Source organism: Pelodiscus sinensis, chromosome 4 (assembly GCF_049634645.1).
Source record: "Pelodiscus sinensis isolate JC-2024 chromosome 4, ASM4963464v1, whole genome shotgun sequence".
NCBI lineage: Eukaryota > Metazoa > Chordata > Testudines > Trionychidae > Pelodiscus > Pelodiscus sinensis.
The window spans coordinates 108,902,408-108,930,198 of record NC_134714.1 but is presented as its reverse complement, the minus strand read 5'-3'; the positions used below and the strand labels follow the sequence as shown (position 1 = coordinate 108,930,198).

The window sequence follows — 27,791 nt, the reverse complement described above, 5'->3', positions numbered from 1 at the left end:
TCGGTGTTTAGAGTACTTGCTGGGATGTAGGAGACACAGGTGTAGTTGCTCCTTCTCTGCCAGAGGGGTAGAAAGGATTTGAACAGGGATACCCCACCTCTTAGACTCTGCTAACCCGAACTTTAGGATATTTTGCTGTGGGCCTCCCTTAGTTTCTCCTTTTTAGGTTGTCTCTCTGTGGATAAATGGTGACTGACTCACTGGTATAGGGGAGCTAGACTTGGGATCTCCCATGGGTGCCCTAGCCTTCGTTTATAAAGTAATCCTCTCTATCATTCTCTCTGGCCCAATGTCTGTCTGTTCCACAGTGGGTGATAAACTCTGACTCCTCCTACCCTTCTTTCCCTCACTTCCTACCAGAGTTGTTGACTCGAGTCCCACGACTTGAACTCGAGTCCGACTTAAGTCGCCTAGGTGACTCGACTTGAGACTCAACTCAGGTTCATTGTTTGTGACTTGAGACTCGACTTGAGACTTGCTAATTTTGTTAAATCGACTTGGTGAAAAAATTGTTCAAAAATGCCAATATTGATGGCTTGTACAAAAGTGACTTGACATTTTTAAAATTAAGACTTGAGACTCGACTTGGGACTTGTCTCGAAAGTGACTTTAGGAACTCAAGACTCGACTTGAGACTTGAACTGTAGTGACTTGAGACTCGACTTGGACTTGACAATGATGACTTGAAGACAACACTGCTTCCCACATCAGTTTCCCCCAAAAATCTGCTATTCCATCATCATCCTACCTGCCTCTCCACCCAATACAAAGAAAGAAGGTAATTTTATGATTGATTAACATAGCTGCTAGTCATCAACATGTGCATATACTTGTGTGTTTATATTCCTGTTCTCAGCTTTTCATCCATGTGTCTTGGGCTCTGATTTTGCAAACAGTAATGCCCAGGAACAATTTTATGTAGGGGGGTGGAGTGTTGATTTCATTCGGTTACTTCCATGTGTGAAGTTACCGATCAGAATAATAAACTGTAAACCCTCCAGAGCTTCTATGGCACAACACACCCTCATTTGTTACTGGGGGGGGGGGGGGAGGGGGGCTTTGTGTCTGACTGTAAACATTATTTAAAACAAGCTATCTGGCATTTTCCATATTTGTTTATATATTAATTTTTGGTATCTTATGTTTGGCAAAATACTGCTTTGTTTCTGAAGTTTGATTTGACTGCCAGAACAGACAGATCATAAGTACAGGTTGAACCTCCCTTGTCCGGTATCCTTGGGAACTGACCCCTCCCAAATGAGGGAATTTGTCAGATATGGGGAGGTCCCCTGCCATTGGCCTCCCAGGATGCTCCCCCCTCCCTGCAGTTGGCTTCACTCCAGCCCCACTGCCACTGGGCTCCAGCCTGCAGGGATTAGACTTGGGCTCAGGTCTGCTGTGGCTCCCCAGGATGGAACTCCCCAGCTGCCACTGCCCCCAGGGACGGGGCTTGCTGGCTTCTGCTGCTCACTGGTCCCGCTGCTGCTCTGCCTGGCCAGGGACCCCTGGGGGGCGGATGCTACGTCTACACTGCAGGCTTCTTGTGCAATGAAGAGAACTTCCACAAAAAGTTCTTGCACAAAAGCGCATCCACAATGCAAAAGCGCATCGGAAGAGCAATGCGCTTTTGTGCAAGAGAGCGTCCAGGATGCTGTCTCGCAAGAAAGCTCTGATTGCCAGTCACAGAATGGCCACCAGGACACCTGTGCTTCCTTTGATAGGCTGTTTTTGTGCAAAAAACCCCCATTTCCTGTCCACATACACCTTTTTGCACAATAACTCTTCTGCAAAAAGGAGTTATTCCTCGTAGAAAGAGTAATACCTATACCGCAAAAACCCCTCTGTTCTGTCGATTCACTGTACATTTTCTTGCGCAAAATTGCGCTTGAGTTGTGGATGTGCCACAAGTTTTTGTGCAAAAACTCTGCAGTGTAGACATAACTGGAGCGCCCCGGCCTCCATGGCCCTGCTTCTCCCTTGCCTGCCCGGGGCTCCCCTGGTATGGGGTTCACACTTCCGTACACCAGAGCTCTCTGATCCAGCAACATCTGGACCACGGATGTTGCCGGACCAGAGAATCCCGGATTTTGGCGGTTCAACTTCTACCGGGATGTGTTTCAGTCTCTGCTTGGAGTTTCTTTTTTTGAAAATTTAAAAAAATATGGAGTACAACTTACTTTAAATGTTATCACCTTTTAACTCTGATGATCAGTCTTGAAAAAAATCAAGACTCTTTTTGTGGAATGATGATAAGGTTTCACTAGTATAACAGCAAGAAAAACAAATGAAAGGATGGAAAGTTAAATAGGAAAGCTAAAAAAGTAAGGGAAATATAGAGATGTTTGCTTTCTGAATAACTTTAAACTAATGAGGTAAATTATGCAGCATGACACTTACTTTGGCATTAGCTGTGAGTGGGCTTGGGGGAGTATTGCCATTTGCCCCCTCTTTCCCTAGAACTTTGGCCAAGGAGCTTAGCAGAGCTCTATGGGCTGTGTTGGGTGAAATCCTGCCCCTACAGAGGATAGGGTGTTAGTGTTGTGCTTTTTCACATTCCCCCAGTTGTAAGCTTCTGAATAAAATCAGCATGCATGTGCTAAATGTTCTGAAAATTGCCTTTGTAGTGGCGATTTTTGTAGTGGACAACTCCCAGGGCAAAACTCTCTGATTTTGAGGGAACTAAAATTTCATCCATTCCCCATATGAAAATAAATGTTTTAGTATGATTATCACAGATCTCCTAAAATTCAAGCACGGTTTCAAAACATTGGAATGAATACCTGAAGAATACTTCAGCTGAACAGTCATTGCTGTGTGTTCTTTTCTCAGTGATTCATGCTCCAGAGTCCAGACATTTGAAATACATTGTTTTACTATGTTCTCTATAGTTCTAGGTCAATGATTATGAGAGGGACATGGCACACATAATGAAATTACTAGCAATGTTCCATCAGCTGGATGAAGAAACACCTAAATGTAGAACTCTGATCTGACTGTTCTTTTAGGGGTATCTTTCAGATAGTAGACATATTTTGACTGGTCACAATACGCAACTCTGGTATTACAAATGTTGGGATGTTTCTATATTTAATAGCTCTTTATTGTGGCTTTTATGCTGCTGGGGAATAGCCTTATCTATATAGTGACACATTTCAGACAATGCTTGATCTGTCACGTGATATAATCTTTTTAGTATGAAAAAGAAAATGTAAACAATGTTTTCTTTTTCAGTGAAAAGGACTCATGCTAGAGTTCAAATGAAGTAATTTGAGAAAGGTGAGCCACTGGTGAGATCCTGTCCCATTTTAGAGAGCTCCTAGCAATTCCTATAGTGTTTCCATTGTAAGACACTGTTTTCAGTTATTGCTAAGTTTGTCAAACTTGGATATAGGGATGTTAGTGTTGTGCTTTTTGGCATTCTCCTGGTTTTAAGCTTCTGAATAAAATCAACAAGCATGTTGTACTAAATTTTCTGAAAATTGCCTTTATACTGGGGATGCTGCAGTAGATGATTCAAGGGGCTTAATAGAACGTTTTTCTGCAATTGCTCCTCCTAGCAGCCAAACAGCCTGGGGCTTTATGCTGCTAGAAACTGAGAGCAGGGAAACTCCTGTGTTGCTACTGCTCCAACTGCAGTGCTCTGGGAGTATGTCAAAGGTAAATGACTGGAATGCCAAGAGGTGATAGAAGTGGGCAGAGGCAAGCTGTGGCAATGGGATGGGGGGAGAGGACATGGTGCAGAGAGAGCGGGAGGGGGGGGGCATACAAGGGCAAAGGGAGAGTAGAATCAGGCTGGCAGGGTACAAGATAGGTCTGGCAGCAGAGGGGATCTGTGGAGGGATAGTGAAAGAAGAGTCTGAAATGATTACTAAACACAGGAATAGAATCTAGGATTTGTCCAGCGGGTAACAGCCTACTACTGTTAGCCATCACTCCATTAGCCTCAGTGATAGGGTTTTGCTATTAATGCAAAGGCTCCATGTCTACTGATGCCCCCATTTTGAACATACAGTCTGGTAAAAGTGCTAAGTATTCTAGAAATTGGATTTTAGGTGCCTCCATTTGGATTCATGAAATTAGTGGACAGCAAATCAGCAATGATAACTGTGGCTTCACTCTCTTTGTTCCTCTATTCCCCGTCTGTAGTACAGACATAAGGAGCGGCGCTGCGCATAAGAAGGTCTGGTGAAGATGAATGAATTCAAGACAGTGAGGCGTTCCGCTGGCAGGTGCGGAGTACTACCGAAAGGCCCAGGCGGGAATGCATCCGCTGTTAAGCACCGGCTGAATGCCGTCCGGTACACATGGCACCCGCGGCCACCCAGGCCAGGTGTATAAAACTAACCCCCGCGCACCCAGCATGCTGGCTAGTGAAAGCAGCAGGCTCCACAGCCGCGGGGCTGCGCTCCATGCCCCAGGCTGGGAGGGGTTTCCATTTACACGGGGACTATTGCGCGGCCGCTGCATAGCGGGGGCCCGGGCCCGTGGCAGGAGCCGCGCGGGGAGAGCCCACGCAAGCGGGCAGCATAAAGGGGAGGCGCGAGGGCTGCTCTCGGGGGCACACGCGGTCCGTTTCCACGCTGTGGCTGCGGGGAGCCCGGCTGGCTTGTGGCGCATCAGAGCCAGCCCGCCGCGGGGGGGCCGGCCGGCCTTTGCTTGCTGGGAGGGGACGGTTCTGGCCTCCCGGCCCGCACCCCAGGGCAGACACCGCCCCCAGCTCGCCCGCCACCTGGAGCGGCTCCCTGGCCGCCGGCACCGCCCTTGCATCGTCCTGCCCCGGCTCCCCCCTTCGGCAGCCCCTCATGAATATTCCTCGTCATTAGCATAATGAGAAGGCGGCCCCGCCCCGCTGACGGCCATTTGTAGCCGCGCTGGGGCCGCCGCGCTCACTTGGCCCGGAGCCGCCGCGGAGAGGAGCCGGCAGGGCGCGGGATCTGCTCCCCCGCCCCGCGGAGCTTCAGGCGCTGCCGCTGGCGCGGCCCCCGCCCCGAGGAGCAGCAGCAGCGGGGCCTGCGGCTCCCAGCCCGGCCCGGCCGGAGGCGGCGGCGCAGGGAGGCTCCCGGACCCGGCCCGGCGGCGCTGCCGGCGCGTCTCCCCGATGGCCGCGGGCTGCAGGGACGGGCCGGGGCAGGAGAAGTACCGGCTGGTGGTGGTGGGCGGCGGCGGCGTGGGCAAGTCCGCGCTCACCATCCAGTTCATCCAGGTGAGCGGCGCCCGCCCGCCCGCCTGTCTGTCTGCCTGTCTGCCTCCGGGAGCCGCGCCGAGGGGAGGCCGCGCTGCCGTCCCCGGTTCCCCGGGCGCTGCCTGGCTTCGCCTCAGAGGCTCCGTCTAGCTGCCCGGGCGCTGGCGTGGGGCGGTGGCTCTACTGGGAGTGGGGCTCTGCTCCCCGGGCACTGGTGACGGCTTTTCCTGGTGTGGGGGGCAGGTCTCTCCCCTAGCGCTGGTCCCTGGGTGCTGGTGAGTGGGAGTGAGATGGCCTGTTTTCTGGGCGGTGGGGTGGCTTTCTCTGGGAGAGTTGTGCCTGCCCCGTTCCCGTGCTCTGAGGGCGAGGGGCTGGACACTCCCCTCTTAGCAGAGTTCAAGGGTGGGAATGCTGGTGAGGCAGTTTAAGCTTGTGCTTTGAAGTGTGCAGTGTTGTAAGAACCAGGTGTTAGACCAATGACTTTCAGTGTGACCTTTAGCAAGTACCTTGTCTGCTTCTTGCCTTAGTTGACCTTAGTGACACAATGTGAAAGCTGCTTTTCCAAGGTCCTTTGAAGATGCATTGCCAAGTTTAGATCTAGGTGAGAAGCAAACCTTGTAGAAAGCTTTGGGAGTGAGGGCTACCCCATGTGTGTCACTCTAGTTCTGTGGTCACCAACAGGTCGATCGTGAGCTATTGGTCGATCGCGAGGCCTCAACCAGTTGCTCGCGAGGCGTCCTGTCTGTCCTGCCCCCATTTCCCACCCACCCCTGAGAAGCCCCGCTACTTACCTAAAGGAGGGCTGGGTCAGCCCAGCGGGAGGCTTGCAGGGGGTTTCCCGACATGCACGTGCGTGGGAGGGGGGGGGTTGGCCGCCCGGGGCAGGTGTGCGCGCGGGGCTTCCCTGCGCCGGGGGATGGTTGGCCCCCTGGGCAGGCGCACGTGCGTGGGGTTTCCCTATGCGGGAGGAGGAATGGTCGACCCCGGGGCAGGCGCGTTCGTTCAGGGCTTCCCTGCGCTGTGTGGGGTCGGCCCTGGGGCAGGCAAGGGCTGGTTTCCCTGGAGGGAGGGGAGAATCCTGGGAGGAGGGAGATGCAGGGGACTTGCCGCCTCCACTGGCACCCCACTCCCCAGCCACAGAACTCTGTCCCCACTCCCCTGGCCCCAGCTACAGAACTCTGTTCCTATTCCCGTCCCCACTCCCCGAGCTCTGTCCCCATTCCTGTCCCCACTGGCACCCTGTCCCCAGCTGCAGAACCCTGTCCCCACTGGCACCCTGTCCCCTGCTGTAGAACCCTGTCCTCTGCCCTCCCAGCACCCTGTTCCCTCTCCCCTGCCCCTAGCTGCAGATCTGTCCCCACAAAATGTATAATTATAAATGCTTCATTTTAGATTTAAATAGCATGATTAAAAAATGGACCATTTATTTCATAACTCTAAACACCTGATTTTAATTTTATGAATCGCATAATTTAAAAATAAACTGTTTATCAGAGTGTGTAAGTAAGGGCTGGGGATAGCAAGTGATGGACAGGAGGAGAATAGAGAGGGCGGGGCTTCAAGGAAGGGGCTGGGCTTCAAGGAAGGGACGTGGCGGTAGATCTTTGTCTGTTCTGAGATTTAGAAAGTGATCTTGGGTGTAAAAAGATTGGAGACCACTGCCCTAGTTGATGTTTTCATAGAGCTTCATTTGAAAGCTTGGTTTCTTTTCCAAGACCACTGGTTGGACATGTGTCCTATTCTGTTGTATCTAGAATATTGCATTCTAGATAGGATAGAATACTACACATGTCCAGCTGGTTTTTGGGGGGCAGAGGTGTCCCCATTCATGTTTGCCTAGAACCAGAGGGGGGTTCTCCCTTTCCTAACAATTGCAATATTTTAAAATGCTTTCTCATTAGAATTTGCTTCTTGTAGCATTGTCAACATTTCATTGGCCATCTCATCTAATGGTTTTCCCCAGCTAAAAAGGTTACAACAGTGAATTAATGCTTTACTGAGGGGTGGGGAGGAGATATTGAAGGATGTCAGTTGTATGTCAGAAGCTGCTACCTGGTAGGCCATAATCACGAAATATAACTGGTTGTGGAAAATGAAGAAACCTGTTTAAAACTTGTTAACAGGAAATTTATATACTTGGAAATGAGCAACAAGAAAATAAGAAGGCTGGTTTTATGAGGACAATGAAAGCTTAAAGAAAAAGTGTGTGTGTGTGTGGGGGGGGTGGCTGGGGGATATGCATAGCAAAGTAAAGGAGAATGTTGGTATTCTGGTCTCTATCCAGCCAAATGTTTGTATTAAAGTAATTAGCGATTTAGCTAATGGTGTTGACATAATAAATTATTCAGCTCAAATAGGGGTGGTTTCTGCCCTTCAGTTGTTGCTTCTTATCGTCTATATTTAAAAACACTAAGCATAATATCAGGATCAAATTAGGAAGACGTTTTCTGTACCAACAAAAGTTAGAAGCCTTTTAAAAGAGGATTCTGTAAAAACTGATCAACTTGATGGAGAAATACTGGCATGCAGTACTGTTTTCTAGCCCAAGCCCAATTGAGGTTATGTCTTCACGAGAAATGCTGCACCTGGGCTGCAGTAGCCTTTTGCTGTAGACATTCACTGTGGTGATGGGGAGAATTCTCCCATGCCTAAAGTTAATAGTCCATCTCTCAGAGGTGATAAACAGATGCTTCAGTCAGTCTAAAGCTGTCTACACCAGAGCATAGGTCACCATTTCTCAAAAGCATCCACCAGGGGTTTTCCTTGCTGCCAGGGCAGCTGACTCAGGGTTCCACATTGGCACTATCTCTTTGAAATGTACAAGAGCCCCCAGGGAGGGCTCTTATACATTTCAAAGCGAAAGCTCCCACATGGATTGCATGGAAGTGGAGTCCCCCTAGGGATTGTGGGAACTCAGAGTCTTGCACTGGCCCTAGGCTAAATGCTGTGCTTCCTCTTTGAAAGCACAGGAGCCCCTGCTGGGGACTCCTGTACACTTCAAAGCTGGCATGCCAGTGTGCAGGTCAACTAGGGAGTCCCTAGCTGATCCTGGGCTCTGTGCAGCGCTGCTGCTTTTAAATACCCTCTCATTTTCTCTCCCCCCCCCCTCCCGCTGCCTCTCTGAGAGCTTAAAGAAAAAGGTGAAGAAGAAACCTGAAGAAACACCAACCTTTTCCCCCCCCCCGCCCCCCTCGGCTGGAGGAGTCCCAGGCTGGTCAGAGCCCTGAGACCTCCATGTGCATCTGCCTGGAGGAGTCTCTGGTGGCCGAAGCCTGGAGCAATTCTCTACCCCTGCACCATGCCCCCCTTCTCTCCCCGCCAGCCACAAGAGCTCTGTCCTACTTGCCTGGAGGAATCCCTGGTTAGCTGCAGCCATGCCTCCTCCTCCCTTCCCAGAGGAAAGCTGCCCCCAGGGAAAAGCTTCTTGCAAGATACTTTTGCTATGCCCTAGGCAGATTGTGGAGCTGCTGAAGCAGAAATATCTGCTACTTGACTTCCTCTGTCAGTTAACTAGATAATCGTGTAACTGCTGAAGATCTTAGTGGTTACACATGCTGCGGACTCTTCAGTATGAAGCTTAAATAAGCTTCATACCACAGTCTTCAGCAAAACCTCCCGAGGAGCAGGGCCGCCTGCCCCAGCTGGCTTCTGTCTTGGAGAGGAGACTTTGCTGTGGACCCTACAACCACCGAGCCAGTGTGTAACGTGCAGGGGGCTGGGCCACGCCCACCATGGACAGAGGATGTTCTAGTCAGCTGGCTGGAGCAGTCCCTGCCTGTGGTGGGCCCTGTGGGGCTGGAACAGCTCTCTGCCTGGGGCTGGTGGGGAGCTGCTCCAGCCCCTATGGTTAACCAGACCTGGTAAGCTTGCTGCAGCTTGCTTGCTGGTTGACCTTTCACATCCCTACTGGAGTCCAGTCAAAGCATTTTTTAATTTATTTCAGAACTGTTGTACAACCATTTTTACCAAAAAAGCAAAAAACCCAATACATAGGCAAAAGTGTTCTTCAGTGGATCTAGCAAAATAGAAACGCAAAGGATTTGCACAGAGTGGATGTGTATTTTTATTAGTGTCTGAACCTTCCCACTCCCAAAAAGTTATGTAAATTCTGATTGAGCTGTCTCTAAGTACATATTACTTAACTTTAGAAAAAATGAAAGCATTTAGAAAAAGTCAGTGTTGTTGTGAGAACCCCTGGCATAGGTTGTCCTAACTATACTGCTCATGGGTGTGCATTTTTCACACTGCTGAGGGATATAGCTGGTGTTGAACTAGCTTTTAGAGTATACTTAGCTTGAAGCACATTTAAATTGTTTGGTTTTGCATTGCTATTGCTGAGTGCTTAAACTCTGCGTCATTAGAACCACTATTCTGTCACTGTTGTGCTTCAGGAAAGGCAACAACAGGTAATTGGGTTATGTATCTCAGTTTTATTAGAAATGTTCCCTTTCCTGTTTTTTGCCTTTTTTTTCCCCACCCATATCATGTCATTTTTCTCCTATTCCTCTTCTCTGTTTTATGGTTTTTGATGTTTGTAATACTGATTTGAAGGTGCTTTTTTTTTTTTTTTTTTACAAAAAGCTCTCTGAATCTGTTCACATCATGCCTGGATTCTTTTAATTATCTGTTCTACTGGTATGGATGACAGCGAAGTAACATGTTGTAGGAGGGAAAGGAGTATGGGGTGGATTTTTCAGTGCATTAGTTTCCTCCTTTAGGTGGGAGTCTGACATTAGGATTCCAAGTACTTTCTATACTAATGTGCATATATATCTTCCTTTCACAGGCTTATTTAGCCATGTTAAGTAATGTTCTGGTGGGATAGTAGACTATGCAGTGCAGGCCAAATGGAGTTTTCTGTACAATTGTTTTCTAAAGCTGGAAAGGGGTGTTGCCTGTGATCTACATTAAAATTAGTATATTAAAAGCTACTTATAATAGTAATTGATATCCTTGTTAGGTAGTTGTGTATTTGGGACTATTGGGGTGAGGCCTTTTAAGCCAGAATGGATAAACTCAGCAATAGAAAGTGAAATGCAGCCATTAAATGAGCTGTAAGTATCTGTGTTATGATGTAGCTACTTCATTTTATGAACATATTATTTTTGGCTAGCTGTCAAATTTTATTTTTGGCTGTTAGTATGGAATGCTGCAAGTTTCTATGCAAATTTTGCAGGAGAGTAATCCAATCAGAGGTGGGAAGATGAAAATTAATTGTAAACCTTTTGCTCCATTCTTCCTTGCTTGTAAATGCAGATAATTAACTTATCCCTGGGTGAGTGAAGCTAAAATTTGGATTACTGTTCAGATTCAAATTTGATACAGTTGCCGTAGATAGTATTGCCTGTTCCGCATTGCCTGCACACACAAATTACATAGAGGCAGTGCATGTCAGCCATGGGCATAGTGGTACTACTGTTGAACCAGGCTTAATTGCAAGTGTGGCTCTTGGGATATCAGCATGTGATGATATCGATCTATTGTTTTTTTTTCTTTTTTCTTTGTTTGGTTTCTTGGACCTGACTACAGTGTGGGGGCATTAATACTAAAGGTATAGCAGGTGCACTTGTGGCCTGGAGAGGATGAGGAGGAGGATTATCATCTTTGTAGGATTCCTTAGAGGAGCATTTTGACTCTTAAGGTGTATCTGTTATTGGATTTGGGGGTGTGATTCTGAGCACAAAGCTATGTACTTGGCCTAGCTTTCTTTCTACTGTGCTAAAAATATAGCCTCCAAGGAAGGTGGCCTGATCTCTGGTAAGCAGTGAGTACCTGGAGCAGGTAGCCCTATGTTTCTCAGATGGGGCCACCAGGTGTTTTTCTTGCAGCTGCAGCTTCCTGGGTGAGGAATTTGGGTCGAGTGGGTGGAACAGGGGATACAAAGCAGCAGCTCTTCCCACAGGACTGCTAGCAGGGATTGTGCCTTGCCTTCTAGAAAGAGACATGTTTGAGGAACAGGAAGCCAGTGAAGTGAGTTCCCCACTTTTGGGTGATGAGTCTCCAGCCGCTTGGCTTCAGGCTCCATCTCTAGGCTCTGGATTTTTGGGCTCTGTCCCTCAGCCATGCGGCAGCAGGCTCCAGCTCTGGTCCATGAGTTGTAGGGTGCAGTGGGTTCCAGCCAAGGCTCACCCTCTGTTCCCTGGCCCTGCTGCCTCCCTATCCATGTCCAGGGTTTCATTTGTACCCTGGCTTGCCAAGGCTGAGTAAGTCTGCTCTGAAAAGTATGTTAATATCTCTTTTCTTAGCAGACTTAGTAGCTAGTTGGGAGACTGTGACAAGTGATGTTAACATACAAGCATTGCTTTTCACAGCAGTTGCTACAGGGAGAGGAGTGGGCTGAGGCTGTGTTGCTCCTCTTCCTGCTGCAGCTGATGAGTAGGGGGTCAGGCCCCCTGCTACATCCTGGCCCCTGGGCCAAATTAAGGGGTGGGGTGGAGTATGGGCAAGGCCTGGGGTGGAGGCAGGACCTGGGATGGAGCAGCTGTGTTCTAGTTTTAGTACGGTAACTCCATGAGAGCCAGCAAGAGTCTCTCCCCTCAAGCTGGGAATTATGCTTGCTGCTCCAAGTGTACATATCCTTAGAATTAAAACATTTTTTAAAGTTGGTTCTTCATACTTGCTGTATGGTTCTAGGAACAGCAAAAGATGCAGTTTAATGGATCTCTTATGTCACAGGTAGGGCTGTAAGCAAGTAGTCAACTACCCGACTACCCGATAAACTTAAACTTATCAGGTAGTCAAGTGGCGTACTCTCACCACCCCCCTGCTGCCGCCACCTCGGCATGAGGCAGCAAGCGGGGAGCGGGGGAGGACACAGGGGACTGGCTGGCTTAAAAGTGCTGGGGGAACCGGCTATCTCCATGATGCTGCTCACTCTCCCCTCCCACTGCCTTTATCAGAGGCAGTAGGGGCAGGGTGAGGCACAGCCTCTGCCCATGGTGGGCTGATGCTGCTCTGGCAGCAGCCCCTGTCCAAAGGGGTCCCAGTGGGGAAGATGGGGGGGGGCCCCTCCCCCAAGGACAGGACTCCTGTCGGTGGCCATCCCGGGCTGCTGAAACAGACCTAGCGTAAGCCAGGATTGAGCAGTCCCAGCTTGTGCTGGCTCTGGGCGCTACCCCCACTGTGGCTTTGCAGAGCTGTCCTTATTGACTAATCGTGTAGATGATAGAAATTGTCTCGACTACACAATTAGCCAAATAACTGCTCTTTAACATCCTTAGTCACAGGACCAGGCACTAGAAACCAGGAAGGCTGTTGTTTTGTAGCAGAAGGCTTCATTATTTTGCTGCATTTTGCTGCCTTCCTGTGGCAAACCAAGTGTGAGAGAGAGAAATGGTTACGAAATAAATCTCTTTACTGTATTAACAATAATCATATGTCTTTTTTTAGAATCAGTTGCTTCAGACAACTTGCACAGCTCACTTCAGAACTTCATCGGATTAAGGAGTAAACTCAGTTGAGGATTGCACTACCTAGTACCAAATACAGAGGTTCTGTCCTCTCTACATTTGTTACTTGGGTTATAACCAGCAATTAATGTGGCTGGATCTAAACATGGCTTTTGTTTGTATGGCATGGGGTTAATCTCTTAGTAACCCTGGCAGCCAATAGTATTTCACCTCTATCACCAGGCTATTTGGCACTGCTCTCATACCCGGGTTTGTGTGTTGTACTTGCAGTCCAGTCGGGACTGTTAACCATGTTGTGTAACTAGTCTGGCTGGTTGAGCTTCTTCCCAGCACTGTGTGGTAGAATGTTCAAAGCATGTTACTTAATGTGATTCTTTGTGTACATTGTTAGGACAGAATCTGCCCAAATTTCCCAGAGTGTATGAATATCTTGGGGGGGTGATGCATAGGGGATGCATGCAGGGCTGCATGCACACACCCCCAAAACGGGAGGGGCAAGCCAGCAGCTGGCAGGCTCCTGCCTGTATAGAGCTCCTCCCTGGCTGTGCAACTCTGGGTAGGGGTGGAGTAAGGGTGGGACAGTGGCAGAGCAAGGGCTGGTGAATTGTGGCCAGTGTTCTCCCCTCCTTCTCTGTCACCAGTGGCCACAAAGGCTATTATGAGCAGACAAACTGCTGTAAACAAAGTAGGGCTATTAGAGTATAACGGTTTTAACCAATAAGCTGATGCTTGTCAGCTAATGGTCTTGGTTACACTAGGTCAGCTCCTGGGGAGGCAGCTTCACTGTGGCAGGACAGCGAAGCCACCTCTCTGGGACCCGGGTAGTCAAGGGCTGGCCTTTCTCCTCCCTAGGGGACACTTTGCTGCCACAGTGAAGCCTCCTCTCCAAGAAGCCAGCCAGCAGGGGCTGGTGGCCCCACTCCTGTGGAATCTTCCCTGCTCTATACTGTGCAGCCTGCTAAGTTAAGCTTTATACTGCAGAGACCACAGTGTGGGTAACCGTGTAACTGCTGAGACTGTCAGCAGTTACATGGTTACCCAGTTACATGATTTTTAAGATCCCTAAAACAATGTGGGCTTTTTTATTGATTACAAAATCTTGGTTGAAAGTTGTAGTATGGAGAAAGCATAAATGTTGTCACTTAACTACTATAGCCTCTAAGCTCACTGGAGACTTATTCTTCAATAAAAAGGCTTTTGCAAGTGATTCTAAAATGCACACACAATACATCTTTTACTTGAGAACTAAATCACTGTTCCTCCATGAAGATCTGGATGTGCTATTTATTATATTAGAATTGCTAAATACATTAATTCCAGTCTTTCTGATGCAGCAACAAGTATGGGGATTGGTAGTGGAGGAAAAAAGTTAAGCTACTGGCTTATCTCTAGCAGAAAGAACACAATATGTTTTTATTGTGAAGCTTCATTAGTGTTCAGAACAATATTCTGTTGGCCAATAGTTGGTCCCACTCACTAATTAATTGCAGTTAACTGAAATATAAATGTACTGTTAATTAGCTCAGTGTCAGACGGCCTAGTTAACTTGAATAGTGATAGAAATGTAGCCGTGTTAGTCTGGGGTAGTTGAAGCAAAATGCAGGACAATGTAGCACTTTAAAGACTAACAAGATGGTTTATTAGATGATGAGCTTTCGTGGGCCAGACCCACTTCCTCAGATCAAATAGTGGAAGAAAGTAGTCACAACCATATATACCAAAGGATACAATTAAAAAAGAGTGAACAAATATGAAAAGGACAAATCACATTGCAGAACAGAAGGGGGATGCGGGGGGGGGGGGAGGGGGAGGAAGGAAGGTAAGTGTCTGTGAATTGATGATATTAAAGGTAGGGAGAGTGGGATGTTTGTGAGTTAATGGTATTACAGGTGATAATTGGGGAAACTGTCTTGGTAATGGGTGAGAGTTCAAATTCTTGTTAAGTCCTTGTTGGCAAGTGTCGAATTTTAACATGAATGACAGTTCAGAGGATTCCCTTTCAAGTGCAGATGTAAAAGGTCTTTGTAGCAGAATGCAGGTGGCTAAGTCATTTAGAGAGTGTCCTTTCTGGTTAAAGTGGCAAGAAACTGTTTTCTCTTTGTGATCTTGTCTGATATCTGTTTTGTGGGCATTAATCCTTTGGCAAAGTGTCTGAGATGTTTGTCCAATGTACATAGCAGACGGACACTTTCGGCACATGATAGCATAGATTATATTTCAGGATGCGCAGGAATATGTGTTCTTGATCTTATAACTCACTTGGTTAGGTCCAATAATGGTATCAGCAGAATGAATATGTGGACAAAGCTGGCAACGGGGTTTGTTGCAAGGGAAGGTACCAGGGTTGGTATTAGTTAACTTGAGCATTCTAAAGCTGCTTTGATGTCTGCCTATGGATCTCGGTGGCTGGTTTTCTTTTGGCCCACCCGTTCTTAATTTTTTTGTTAGTGCCAAAATGTCCCCATCAGGGTTTGGGTCAACCATTGTCCTAGGCACCACATACAGAACAAAAAGACTGTCCCTGCCAAAATACTGTTTGTGCCCCAAAGACCTTACAATCAGATCTATACCAAAGATATGATAGGTCATTCTCCCCTAAAGAAATGACATTTATTCAGCTAGTTGGAGTACAGGCATAAGGATCTCAAGTCTATAGCAAGCTTAAAAATTTATTGTATTTTCACAATAGTACAAAATTAAGGAAAAGCATCAAAATTCAGTCTAAGCTAGAACAGTTTCTCTATTTAACTTTTTAAAAAAGTAGATTGACATAAAATTACACAATCTGTGCAGAATCTGAGTTTTATAGATCTGATAGGAATCTTTTAAGCAGGAGATAACTAATATGCCATCCCTAGGAATTCTTGAGATGAAATCCTGGCTCCATGGAAGTCATTGGGAGCTAAGCTAGTGTGATGGCAAGCTTGGGGTTCCTCCGATCATGCAGCCCCATAGCAGCAAAAACAGACTCCGCCAACCAGTAGAATAGAGAGGGTTTATTGCTTTTCCAGGATACAGCACAGCCTAGACATGATGTGGCTATAGGAGTCTGGACCAGGATGCCTCAGACCCTTAGATTACCAGCCCTACTCCTTAGTCCGTCTCCTTCATGATTCCAGCCAGAAAATGACCCTTCCCCGAAACCAGGTGTTTGTCTGCATCTCCCTCCCTTTGTCTCTTCCCCTGGGAAGCGCCTTGTTATCTGGTCAGGTCAGGCCTAGGTGTCCTGGACAAATAAACATGTGGGTGAGTCAGTGGGAATCTCACAGTGCAGCAGGCCACAGAGCAGACAGCACCCCCACTACATCACAGCTAGTAACTTACAGTTCATGTTAAAGCCCCATTACTTCTCCCTCTCAGATCTCATACTTTTAATAAAATTATACATTTCCTCAGGCTTTTCCTTTGAGTCTGTACAAATTCCAGGTCAACCAAGGGACCCTGGGGTTCTGGGTTTCAGCTGCCAGGCGGTGAGACGGCCCAGGGCTATAGCTCTGTGGATTGTGGGGGCCCTCGGGCATAGATGAAGTCTGACTTCTCTGTTTTGTGGGTGAGGCAGTGCTCAGGCTCCAGCTCTGCATAGTGGGGTTCTGGAGATGGAATGCCACCTTTGCTCACCTCTGCAGCAGCCCGCTCAGGCTACATCTAGACTGCAGTTCTATTTCTGGATACCGGGGATATCCCATGTCTTCACAGCAAGCCCGTTATTTCAAAATATAATAGGCTCACTATTCCGATGTCCCTGTAAACCTCATTCCTGAGGAGTTGTTGTTGTTCGTCCATCGTATTCGAAGAGGACCTTGACATCTAACAGGTTATGGACTGTTCATGGTGTGTCCGCAAATGGCTGATAAGGCCGATACGGGCACGGAATGTTCTACCACAGGTCGGGCAGACATGTGTGGGCACCACTGTTGCAGCTTTTGCAACTCTGGCTTTACGGAGTGCTCGCTTCTCTTGTGCTATGGTTGTCCTTCTGGCTTCAGATGTTTGACAGCCTTGGTAGATCAGCGTGTGCCATGTTGATCGGTCTTGTGCCAGGGTCTCCCAGCAGGTGGTGTCAATATCCAGGGACTTGAGAGAGGCTTTAAGCGTATCTTTGTATCGCTTCTTTTGTCCCCCGTGCGATCGCTTCCCTTGAAACAGCTCACCATAGAAGAGCTGTTTAGGGATGCGATGATCTGGCATCCTTGCAACATGGCCTGCCCAGCGTGTCTGAGCTTTCATCAGCAGGGTGTAAACTGACGGCAGACCTGCTCTAGAAAGGACTTCTGTGTCTGGCACCTTATCCTGCCACCGGATCCTCAGAAGTCTGCGGAGGCAAATCGTGTGGAAGTGGTTCAGTTGCCTAGCGTGCCTCCTGTATACAGTCCAAGTCTCACTGGCGTACATCAGGGTAGTTAACACTACTGCTCGATAGACTTTAAGCTTTGTAGCAAGACTTATTCCACGGCGGTCCCACACTTTGGTCAACAGTCTGCCGAACGCAGAGCTTGCCTTGGCGACTCTGCAGTTGACCTCGATGTCAATTGTCACTGAGCGGGAGAGGGTGCTGCCAAGATATGTAAATTGGTCCACTGCTTGCAGCTTTTGTCCCTTCACTGTGATGGTGGGCACTTGATGCTGAGCTTTTGGAGCTGGCTGGTGCATCACTTCGGTTTTCTTTGTGTTGATGAGAAGGCCGAAGTTGTCGTATGCTGCTGCAAATTTGTCCATGCTGGCTTGCATTTCCTGCTCTGATCCAGCATTCAGGGTGCAGTCATCAGCAAAAAGGAGATCTCGTAACACAGTCTCTTTTATCTTGGTGACAGCCTGGAGTCTTCGCAGGTTAAACAATTTCCCATCGGTCCTGTATCTCAGTCTGATTCCCAAGGAACTGTTCTGAAAGGCGTCTGACAGCATGGCTGAAAACATTATGCTGAACAGGGTCGGTGCCAGCACACACCCTTGCTTGACGCCGTTTGTGACGGGAAAGGCCTCTGAAGCTTCTCCATCATCCAAAACACGAGCCGTCATGCCGTCGTGGAACTGACGTACCATCAAGATGAATCTGTCAGGGCACCCAAACTTCGACATGATGCGCCACAGACCTTCGCGACTGACAGTGTCAAAAGCCTTGGTGAGATCCACGAAGGTGGTGTACAGTTCACGATTCTGCTCTTGACACTTCTCTTGAAGCTGTCGGGCTGCGAAGATCATATCCACCGTGCCACGCTCTTTGCGGAAGCCGCACTGTGTCTCGGGTAATAAACCCTGTTCCAGGTGGTTAATCAGACGATTCAGCAACACTCGTGCAAGGATCTTACCTGCGATGGAAAGCAGTGATATTCCTCTATGATTATCGCAAACTTGTCGATTTCCTTTCCTCTTGTAGAGGTGTACGATAGACGCGTCTTTCAGTTCCTGAGGAATAGATCCTTGATTCCAGAAGGACTGGAACAGCTGAGTGAGTTTGTTGACAAGCACTGCACCACCACCCTTATAGACTTCCGCTGGAATCGCATCAGATCCTGGGGCCTTGCCACTGGACAGCTGGCTGATGGCCTGTAAGGTTTCAGTCTCTGATGGTGAGACATCCAGGCTGTGGTTGATATCCGCCTGGGGCATTCTATCAATCGCCTCGTTATTGATGGAAGATGGGCGGTTCAGTACGGATTGGAAGTGCTCAGCCCAACGCTGTAAAATCAGAGCCTTCTCAGTAATGAGAGTTGCACCATCTGAGTCCAGTAGAGGGGAACTCCCTGAGGGCTGAGGTCCATACAAGGATCTAAGGGCTTCGTAGAACCGTTTGGCATCGTTTCTATCAGAAAACTTCTGGATTTCATCTGCTTTGGCACTCAACCAGGAGTCCTGCATCTTACGAAGCTTGTTCTGTACGATCCTGCGAATGTTGTTGAAGGCATTTTTCTTAGCTGTTGACGATGGGTCATTCTGGTGAGCACGGTGAAGGCGATGCTTTTCAGCAAGTATGGCCTTGATCTCTTCATCGTTTTCATCAAACCAGTCCTGCTGTTTCCTGTGTGAGGGTCCAAGAACCTTTAGTGCAGAAGAGTGCACAATATCCCGGAAACGTTCCCAGTCCTTCTCAGCATTTTCCTCTAATTGCAGCTCTAAAAGTTGGTTGCCAAGATCTTCTGCTAGTAAAGTTGCTGTGTTGGGGTTCCTCAGTCTACTGACATTGATCTTTTTCATCACAGCTTTGTTTCCCTGCGGACGTCTCTTTGGCTTGATGCGAAAGCTTAATTTGGAGATAAGTCTGTGGTCAGTCCAACAGTCAGCACTCGGCATGGCCTTGGTCACCCTTACATCCTGTCTGTCTTTCCTCCGCACAATGACATAATCAATGAGATGCCAGTGCTTAGAGCGTGGGTGCATCCAGGACGTCTTTTTGCGAGTGGGCAGGCGGAAGATGGTATTGGTGATGATCAAATCATGAGCCGCACATGTCTTCAGTAATAGTAGGCCATTGCTGTTACATTTACCGATTCCATTTTTTCCAATGACGCCATCCCAGGCAGTGTGATCAGATCCTACTCTCGCGTTGAAATCGCCAAGTAGAATCAGCCTGTCAGTGCGCTTCACGGATGAGAGTAGGGCATCGAGATCTTCATAAAACTTGTCCTTTACTTCATCCGGATTCGTCATTGTGGGCGCGTAAGCGCTGATCAGTGTGGCTTGCTTTCCTCTCGGTAGTGGAAGATGCAGTGTCATGAGTCGGTCATTCACGCCCTTGGGAAGACTGGCAAGTTTGCGGACAAGATGATTCTTAACCGCAAAGCCAACTCCAGATTCACGACGTTCGTCACTGCTGCATCCACGCCAGAAGAATGTGTAACCACCTCCTGTTTCCATGAGCTGACCTTCATTTGCTAGACGAGTTTCACACAGTGCCGCAATATCGATGTTAAATCTTGTGAGCTCTCTGGCGACCAGGGCTGTTCTTCTTTCTGGGCGGTCTGCTAAAGGGTTGTCCTGAAGCGTGCGTACGTTCCATGTGCCAATAGTGAGTGGTGTCACCTTGCATTTTGTTCGAAATTTTATTGTTCGACCGCATGAGATGGGATCCCCTCCAGCCGCGGTAAGCTGGCCAGGGTTCTGTGAAGCAAACAATGTTTAGGGCACCTTTTCTAGCCCCTTCCTCTTACTACGGAGGTGAGCAGTGCAATCCTAAAGAGGGCTGCTCAGTCACTCAGGTAGACGCCGAATCCAGCTGTTGCTTCCACCAGCAAGAAGACGACCATTAGACCTGAGCCGCCTGTGTGCAGGTCCGCGGCTACAGCTCCCAGTGTATCCACACCTGCTGCTTCGTCGCTCGCCCGTCGCCACAGGACTTAGGAGATGTCGAGATGTCAAGACTTGCGCGTGAATTGGATTAAAGTGAGGGAGAGGTGCGCATAGTCAGCCTCACTCTCTCTTCCCAGATTCCATCTTACTCCAATGGCAGGACTAAAGTCGAGACGGTTGGAGATGGGCTGGGCGCAGTGGTTGACCAGGGCATCTTTCATGTCTTGCCGTGCTCTTAGCGTACCACATCGCTTGCAGAAACCACCTTCATGACCGTTGGTCCTATTCTAGTAGGTCTCATCCGCTCGATCCGCCGGAGTCTGTCTTCACATGCTCGGGATAGACAAGTCCCTATCTCACCGAAGGTCGATGACCCGACGGCTACTCTCAACCTGGTTTAGCCAGCCTGTCGAAGCTGTTGCCCGGGGTGTGGCCGCTGCACATGCTACAGCTACTAGGAGCCACAGGTGAGAGTTGAGTGACAAGTGGGGACCAAAGGTGGACGAGCTGCCCTAAAAGGACACGACATGCCCGTACATCAGAGGTGCTACCCCTCCCTGAACACCCCATACACCCCTGAGGAGTAAAGGACATTGGAATAGCGGGTTATTTCGGAATTCGGAGCTGTGTAGACTGCCAAGATACAAAATAAGCTATTTTGAAATACAATCACAATAAGATACGCAATTTGCATAGCACAAATTGCATATCTTATTTTGACCTACGGTGCAGTGTAGATGTAGCCTCAGCCTGTCTGGGTTGGGGAGGAGGGCCTGCAGCCCAAAATTGTAAATGAAGGGGAGAGCTCACTTCAAAAAAAAAAAAAAAAAAAAAAAAAAGAAAGCCCCTTATGGTATGGCAACGAGGTAGATCGAGATTGTATATAGTGATGGGTGTAATTCATGGTGCAGTTAAGGGGTAGCTGCCCACTTGGTAGCACCAGTCGGAGCAGCAGATACCCCACACTGCCCAGATTTGACCCCTCATCTCTGATCTGACCAGAGGGCAGGACTTCAGTGAGTGTGGTGGTGTGGATCTGCCCTTGGACTGCCCTGCTCTATTGGAGCAGTGTCCCTGGTGTGCCCCTCCAACTCTGCCCATGGACTCAGGCCTTCTATCCTGAGGGTGCTGGGGCTCATGGAACTTCTGAGAAACAGACCTTCAGGGGCTTGCAGACCCTGGTTGAGAACTTGTGCCCTAGCATTCAATGGTAGTGTGCTCAAGTGAAGTTGTATGGCTCTTCTGACTTTTTTCCCCCTCAGAAATACAGTACATAGCTGATGACACTGAGATCCAAAAGTAAGCAGGCAGATTCATTGAAACAAAGAGGGCAGCTTAACAGGTTGCAGTTTGGTTGACTAAAATAGCTGGAAATTAGTGACTTGATTTTTTTGGGGGGGGCGGGGGGAAGGAGGTGCTGTTCAGCATACACAGCTGTTGCCACAATAGCTTTTCTCCAGCTGTCATGCACTGGCCTGTCACAAATTCCACAAAATACCCCACATTCCCTTCTTACTCAACCCACTGTAACATTCCATGTTTCCTTGCTCAAAGAAATAGATCCTAGTGAATACTTAACCATTCTTTCCACTTGTTTTAATTCTGTAGTTTTATAGTTGGCTTAAACTGAGCAATTTGTAGTCATTAATTATAAACCAATGTATTGATGTTCTGTCGGTGCTACTAAAGCTTTACTAGGCACACTTCAAACTACTCTACAAAACAAAGTATTTAGTCTGAAATATTACAAGTTTAGAAAACACCTCTACGATACTAGCAATTGTAACAATGTTAGTGGCACAGTTTTTCTCACAATCTTTTCTGTCACAAAAAGAACGTAATCTGGCATCGAGTGTACTGTGGTGATTTACAAGAATTCACTCATTTGTAAATGTCACTTAAACTTTGAGATGGCATTGTTTGGATAACTTAATGCAGGTCAGGTTGATTCAATACTACTAACATTTTAAAACATGTTAATGCAACTATTATTAAGGATGCTGAATGTGTAAAAATACTTCAAAATGAATTTAATTTAGTAAAATGAGTATAGAGAAGTAAAAGCAAAAATGACTTTGGGTCCTACATAATTTTCTTGTCTTCTAATTTTCTTGTTTACACGTGAGATTATTCTAATCACTAGAGATACAAATCAAGCTGTGTTCTTTCTTTTGCTTCCATAACCACCAAAAATACAGATTTGAAATTAGAACTGAATTTACCATTTTGTTGATGCATTATGTGAGTAGAATGAATTGGGTATTGTCATCCATAGCTTTGTTGGTTCTGAGGTACTAAAACATTTGTCAGTGAAACAAGAATATGACTTGCATACACATGGTGAACAGGTGTTAAGGTGTCACTACTTATGTTACCACTTTTCTGAGGATAAGTGTACTTGAAGAATGTACAATTCTTAGTGACTGCAACCAAACTAACACTTACTTTAATAAGTTATTCAAGAACTGATTGGATCTGAGTTGACTGTTGGACGTGTGCACACAAAAAATATAGAATCTGTGGTGAGGTCCTATGCTGAAATTGAGAAGGGGAGGCAGTTATTTTTCAGTTTAAAGTCAAGTTGACTAGAGTAACTTACTAAATGTTTTGGTGGTTCTGGATGGCTAATGCTTTGTGCAACTTCAGTATGGTATACTCAGTAGTTTTACAGAGGCTTTCATGCAATTTCTAGCCTCTGAGTCAGCTTCACTAACCACTAGGAACATGTCCTTCAAATAAGTCATCAAAATCCAGATGGCTGAGATGCCACAGATTCTCAGGCTATGACTATGTGCGCGGCATGCCAGTTCTGGCATATTCCTGACACTTGAATTCACAGAATGAACATTTTTTTTTCTTTTGTACAATAGCAGAGTTACAACCCAGGCAACCAGAAATTGCAATTCTTAAGAAACTGGCATTGTAGGCTGATCATGTTGTGCCTTTATAATAAAGACCCCACAATAATCATTAATACTGAACAAAAACGGAGAGTAGTCCTGTGACACCTTGTAGACTGACACAAATGTATAGGATCCTTAGCTTTCATGGGTAACACCCACTTCAACAGATGAGTTAGAATGGAAATAACAGAATCCAAGATGTAACCGCAAAAGAAGTACCTGTCAATTGTAGGACCTGTTAATGAAGCTAATTAAGTGGGCTGGATGTGTCCCATTCATAGCTTCAGTACTGAGTGTTATTACAGTCATCTGGAATACAGGGTGTAAACTTCAACTTTTGTGTAGCCTTTAGCAACTTGGAGCATTGCCAGCTGAAAGTAGTGATGGTTTGTTCAAACTAGCTGTATGTAGGTCCACAGCTTGTATACTTGCATTTGAGGACACAGTTCTTTACCCTCAGGACTCTCCAGAGTAACTGCATGCAGGGAGGGACACTGGGACTTCAAACCAGGGATGTAACCATGGGTGGGCTACAGCGCAGCCCACTCAGCACCCAGGTCCACCTGCCCCAGCCCTTCCTCTTTTCTGCTCCCATTAGGGGGCAAGGGCTTGCCCATCTTTGCCCCGTGCTCTAGCTGAGGCAGGCAGAGGAGTGGTCTCGGGGGGTTGCTCTGCTCCAGTGCCATTGACAGGCAGTGGAGTTAGGGTACAGAGACTTGGAAGCCTCTGTGCCCTGACCCTGCTCCCTGGCTGGAGTGTTGGCTGGGCGGAGTAGTGGGGCAAGTCCCTGACACTATGTAGTTGGGAACACCATAGGGGAGGGCAGGGCTGAGCAAGTTAAATGCTGGCACTGTGACCCTGCTCACCAGCTGGGAATATTGGGGGAAGGGTGCAGAGCGTAAGCAGTGACTGTGGATGTTCTGCTCTGTGCAGTTGCACTGGCCTGTATAAATTAGGCTCTTTAGTGCAAGTGTGGAGTTTATCAGATTACTACAGAGAGATTGTTACAATTGATGTTGAACAAACACATCTATTAAGGCCCTCAAGTGGAATTTGGCCCTGTGTAAAGAGCTTCCACGATCCTATGCCTCAACAAACAATACTCTGAGAACTAACGAGCTAGCTGTGCTAGAAAGTTCTTTTGACACTGTATTTGTGGTTAAAAAAATCAAGTACAGAACTTTAAGTACATTGTTTAGCTTACAATATCTGAGGATAGCTGTATCCGGCCTGGCTTTCGTGTAGAAAGAAAGGCAGTTCAAGTCTGAATGAATCTAATGTCACTTTTCCCTGAGCTTTCTTAGTGATACTTACTCAAAAAGACAATTTTATTTACTGAAGCACTCGTACTGTTTGAATAAACAATATCTCTGTCATTAAATTAATTTTAATGGTGATGCCTGCTTGTTAAAGCAGCTTTGCATTCAGATAAGACAAACCATTTTCTTTGCTTACGGACTAAACTTGCTCAGAAAAGTCAAATGGTAGCATTTCTTCTATCTCTACAATTCAGCTTGATTTTTTTTGGCTATAATAGTCACGCTGCCTGCTGTCATACTTCAACAGCTTTAGGTTTAAGAGCAATTTAGGTATAGAAGGGCAGCATTTGTTTTGCTGGATTTTACATATTTTGCCTTGATTAATGGAGCATGTAAAGTAAAAGTAACTACCTTTTAAAGTTACATTCCTAATTCTCTTATCCAACAGTTGCATAACTTGAGACACTATCCTACTGCTTTACAGATGACAGTCCAAAATGATTTCACATCTAACACCAGGAGAGCCAAGTATTAAAAAGGGTATGGCACAGGAGGAGAGGACAAACATTATACAGTAAGAACCTGTGGTTTTTGTCTAGGTAGGTATGCTGCTTAAAGGTGTTTTTGGTTCTTTTTGTTTAGAATATTGAAAATAAGATGCAGAGGCTGCTTGTTTTTATTTGTCAGCCGTTTAAAAGTCTGAGGCTGTGAAATTATTTGACCTTGAAAGCTGAAGTCCTACCTGTTCTGCTTGCGGGCTGCTTTTTATTTCAATTGTCTAACAAAATCTCCTTTCCCCAACCACTGTTGTGCACTCTCAGTATTCTTCTCATGTTCTTCCTGCCATCTCTGTGGTTTCAGTTTAGTGCTGGGCTAGTTGTAAAATGTTCTGAGATGGCAGATAGCGTAACTGTGAAAGCATTGATTTGATCTTTCTATCATTTAAAAACTTGCAATAGAAAACAAAAATAGGTTTACTTAAGCTGCGCTGGTTCCCTTGACTTTATCTATTCTCTACGCTTGAATGTCATACTTTGTATTAATCATGTAATCACGTGCAGAAATAAAATGCCTTTATGCATTTCAGAAAGTCTTTAAACTTGTGAACAAGCAAGGTCTCTGCATTAGTCTTTAGCTAACTTGAAAATACTTTCATGAAAAAATACTTTAGTGTTTCCTCTACTAGTTCACTTCTTGAGTGACTAATATAGCTCATGTTTTGTGCTGCGGGCTACACAGACTGCCTGAAAAAACTCTGTTTAGACTGTGAACATGTTTAAACCTTTCTAACGTAAGATATATCTTAAAAGGAGGAGCTAAGTGCTGATGTCGCAGCACGTTGTGCTGTCCCCTCTCATGAAGCAGCTATGATGAACCTTTGGCCTGTGGCGTGCTCAGGCTGGGTTATATCCAGTGGAAGAACTTCAGTGGAAAAGCCCTTGCACCTCTCAGGACAGCTCAGTGAAGCTTCTAAAGCCTCAGATGGCATGGGAGCAGGGTGCAGTAGGGATGTTAGCTATCATGTAATTGAGTAGTTGTGTAACCTCATGAACTATTATCAGTTACACAACTATTTGCTAGTCCCTGGAGATGGGGATGGCAGCCAGTGTGCTCTGACCCCATTCCTGGGAACGCCCTGCACTGCTGCCTCCAATAGAGGCAGCAGCGTGGTATGGCAGCATCCCCTGTCCCTGGGGGGGTCCAAGCTCCCCATGGAGAGAGGCTGCTTTTTGGCAGCCTTCCTTTTTCCTTCCCCTCGCCCCTTTGCAGTGGGGTGATGGGGGAGGCGCGATACAGCAGAGCTGGTGCTGTGGGAACCTGGCTCCTGACTGCCCTTTATAGGAGGCAGTATGGGGGCAGGCAGGTATGTGGGACCTGATAGGCACGGGGAGCTGGAGCCTAGCCTTATCGGTTAATTGTTTACTCTGCTATACGCTAACATCCTTGTGTGGAGATGAGTTAAGAGGTGAAGAGGAAACAGATTTTAATGCCTTTAATCTTCCCTAACAATGTGCAAGGCGAGCAAGCTGTAGATCTCAGCACTGATAAAAAGAATATGTGTATATATATATATACACACAAGAGCTTGTGTATGTGGTTCAATTCTTGTCACGGTAGTGCTCCACAGTGCTAGTTCTGGGCCAGGACCTCACTGTGTACCGTATGGAGAGAAATACAATCCTTTCTCCCAAGAGCCTACAATCTTAAAACAGTGAGGCAAACTTGGTTAGCGTAGTAGCCCCCCTGGGGTCATCTCCTGCTCTTGTTTCAGTGGCAATATGGTTGCCTAAACATAGTTGTCAATTTTTTTGTAGGCATCCTAACAAAGGAGAGTTACTCAAGAAATCCTTCTGGCATAGCTTTGCAGATGTTTCTAGAGAGCTCTTTCTAGGCATGAAGGATATGTTTTGGAAAAGCATGAGAGGAACTTGTTTGATGAAGGTTGGTGTTATGGACCAATCAGAGGCAAGAGTTGACATTTCAGTAATGGATGAGAGATGATAGGTGGGGCTAGGCCATGAAAAACCTTGGATTGGTAACTTATATTTTCTGTGATAGAGAAGAGGGAGATGCGGATTGTAAAGAGGGTGGTGATATGCTTAAAGCCATGGGATGGGACAATAATCTTTGCAGCAGCATTCTGACTTGGCATGAGCAGAACAAGTTTTCATTTCTTAAGAGCCAAAAATAACCTCTCAGTAACTGAGACATGAGTCTGGACAAGAGTTAGATGGACAGGAAAAACTATGCCTTACTATTGTTAGGAAGATTTTATGATCTCCTTTTAATAAAATTTCAGTAGTCGATAATTAGTAAAAGCTACCTGGATGCCAGAGGCATACCAATGGTGGCATCTCCTTTGACCATAGCAACTGGGAAGGACTCTTCTGTGAGCCAAATATATAAACGCTGTAGTTCTTGTGACAAGCCCTACACGGGAGACAGTTGAGGCAGTTTCAGTTGAGAATCAAAGCTCTGGTATTAATGGTTCTAATTGTCCCATGAAGCTCTCTTGAGTTCACATTTATTACTGAAAACACTGTAATCATAGCTGGTAAAATGATAGTTCATTCAGGAGCTTCTTTTAGATGTAAAGAAATCCTTGCAATGCTGCATGGTATAGTGTGGAAAACTTCTGTTATCTTGCAATTTCTCAGAATACTAAGATCTAAGGTTAACTTCAGTTCTTTCTAGTAAACTTAACTCTCTGTGGTTTTTGCCTGGACAGTCCGGTAATTGCGTCTTCTGTCAGGTGAAAAATAAAATAAATTTTTTCTGTTTTTCTTGGATGGTAGGCCAGTGGGGATATTTTCCCCTTGCCGTGTCTGGTGGTGGTAGTGATTGGCGCGGTGGAATTTAAAGGCACAACAACTTTTTTCTCCTCCATGTGTGGGATTTTTTGTGAAAGTATCTGGCAACCCTAGTTAGACTGCTGTTAAATCTGGCTACTGTGGTCTTAATTTAATCTGTCAGAATAAAAAGGTGAAAAAGTAGAGCAGCGATAACTGCTGGTATATGAAACCCTCCATATGCAGATGGAGGCGGCAGTGATTATTAAATATCTTCTGCTAAAATAATTGTTGTCACAATATAGGGAAAATAAATAGATTGCAACAAGATATGTGGTTGGAGGTGATAATATGGTTTAATGCCATGAGCAGTCATTTCTGTTACTTTTTTAGAAGACTCCCTTTATTGATCTTGTAAACCTGAAATATTCTTTATGGTAAGCTGCAGATAGAGTTTTTGTCAG

General features: G+C 46.6%; 1 protein-coding gene across 1 annotated transcript in view; it reads left to right on the top strand.

Annotated features, from left to right (window-relative positions):
* Positions 1–4,864: 4,864 nt before the first annotated feature.
* RRAS2 (RAS related 2) overlaps positions 4,865–27,791 on the top strand; it is a 99,490-nt gene continuing 76,563 nt past the window's right edge. The window contains exon 1 of the mRNA XM_075928015.1: positions 4,865–5,203. Coding sequence (XP_075784130.1) covers positions 5,099–5,203 — 105 coding nt within the window. The 5' untranslated portion in view covers positions 4,865–5,098. The remainder of the gene's footprint in view (positions 5,204–27,791) is intronic.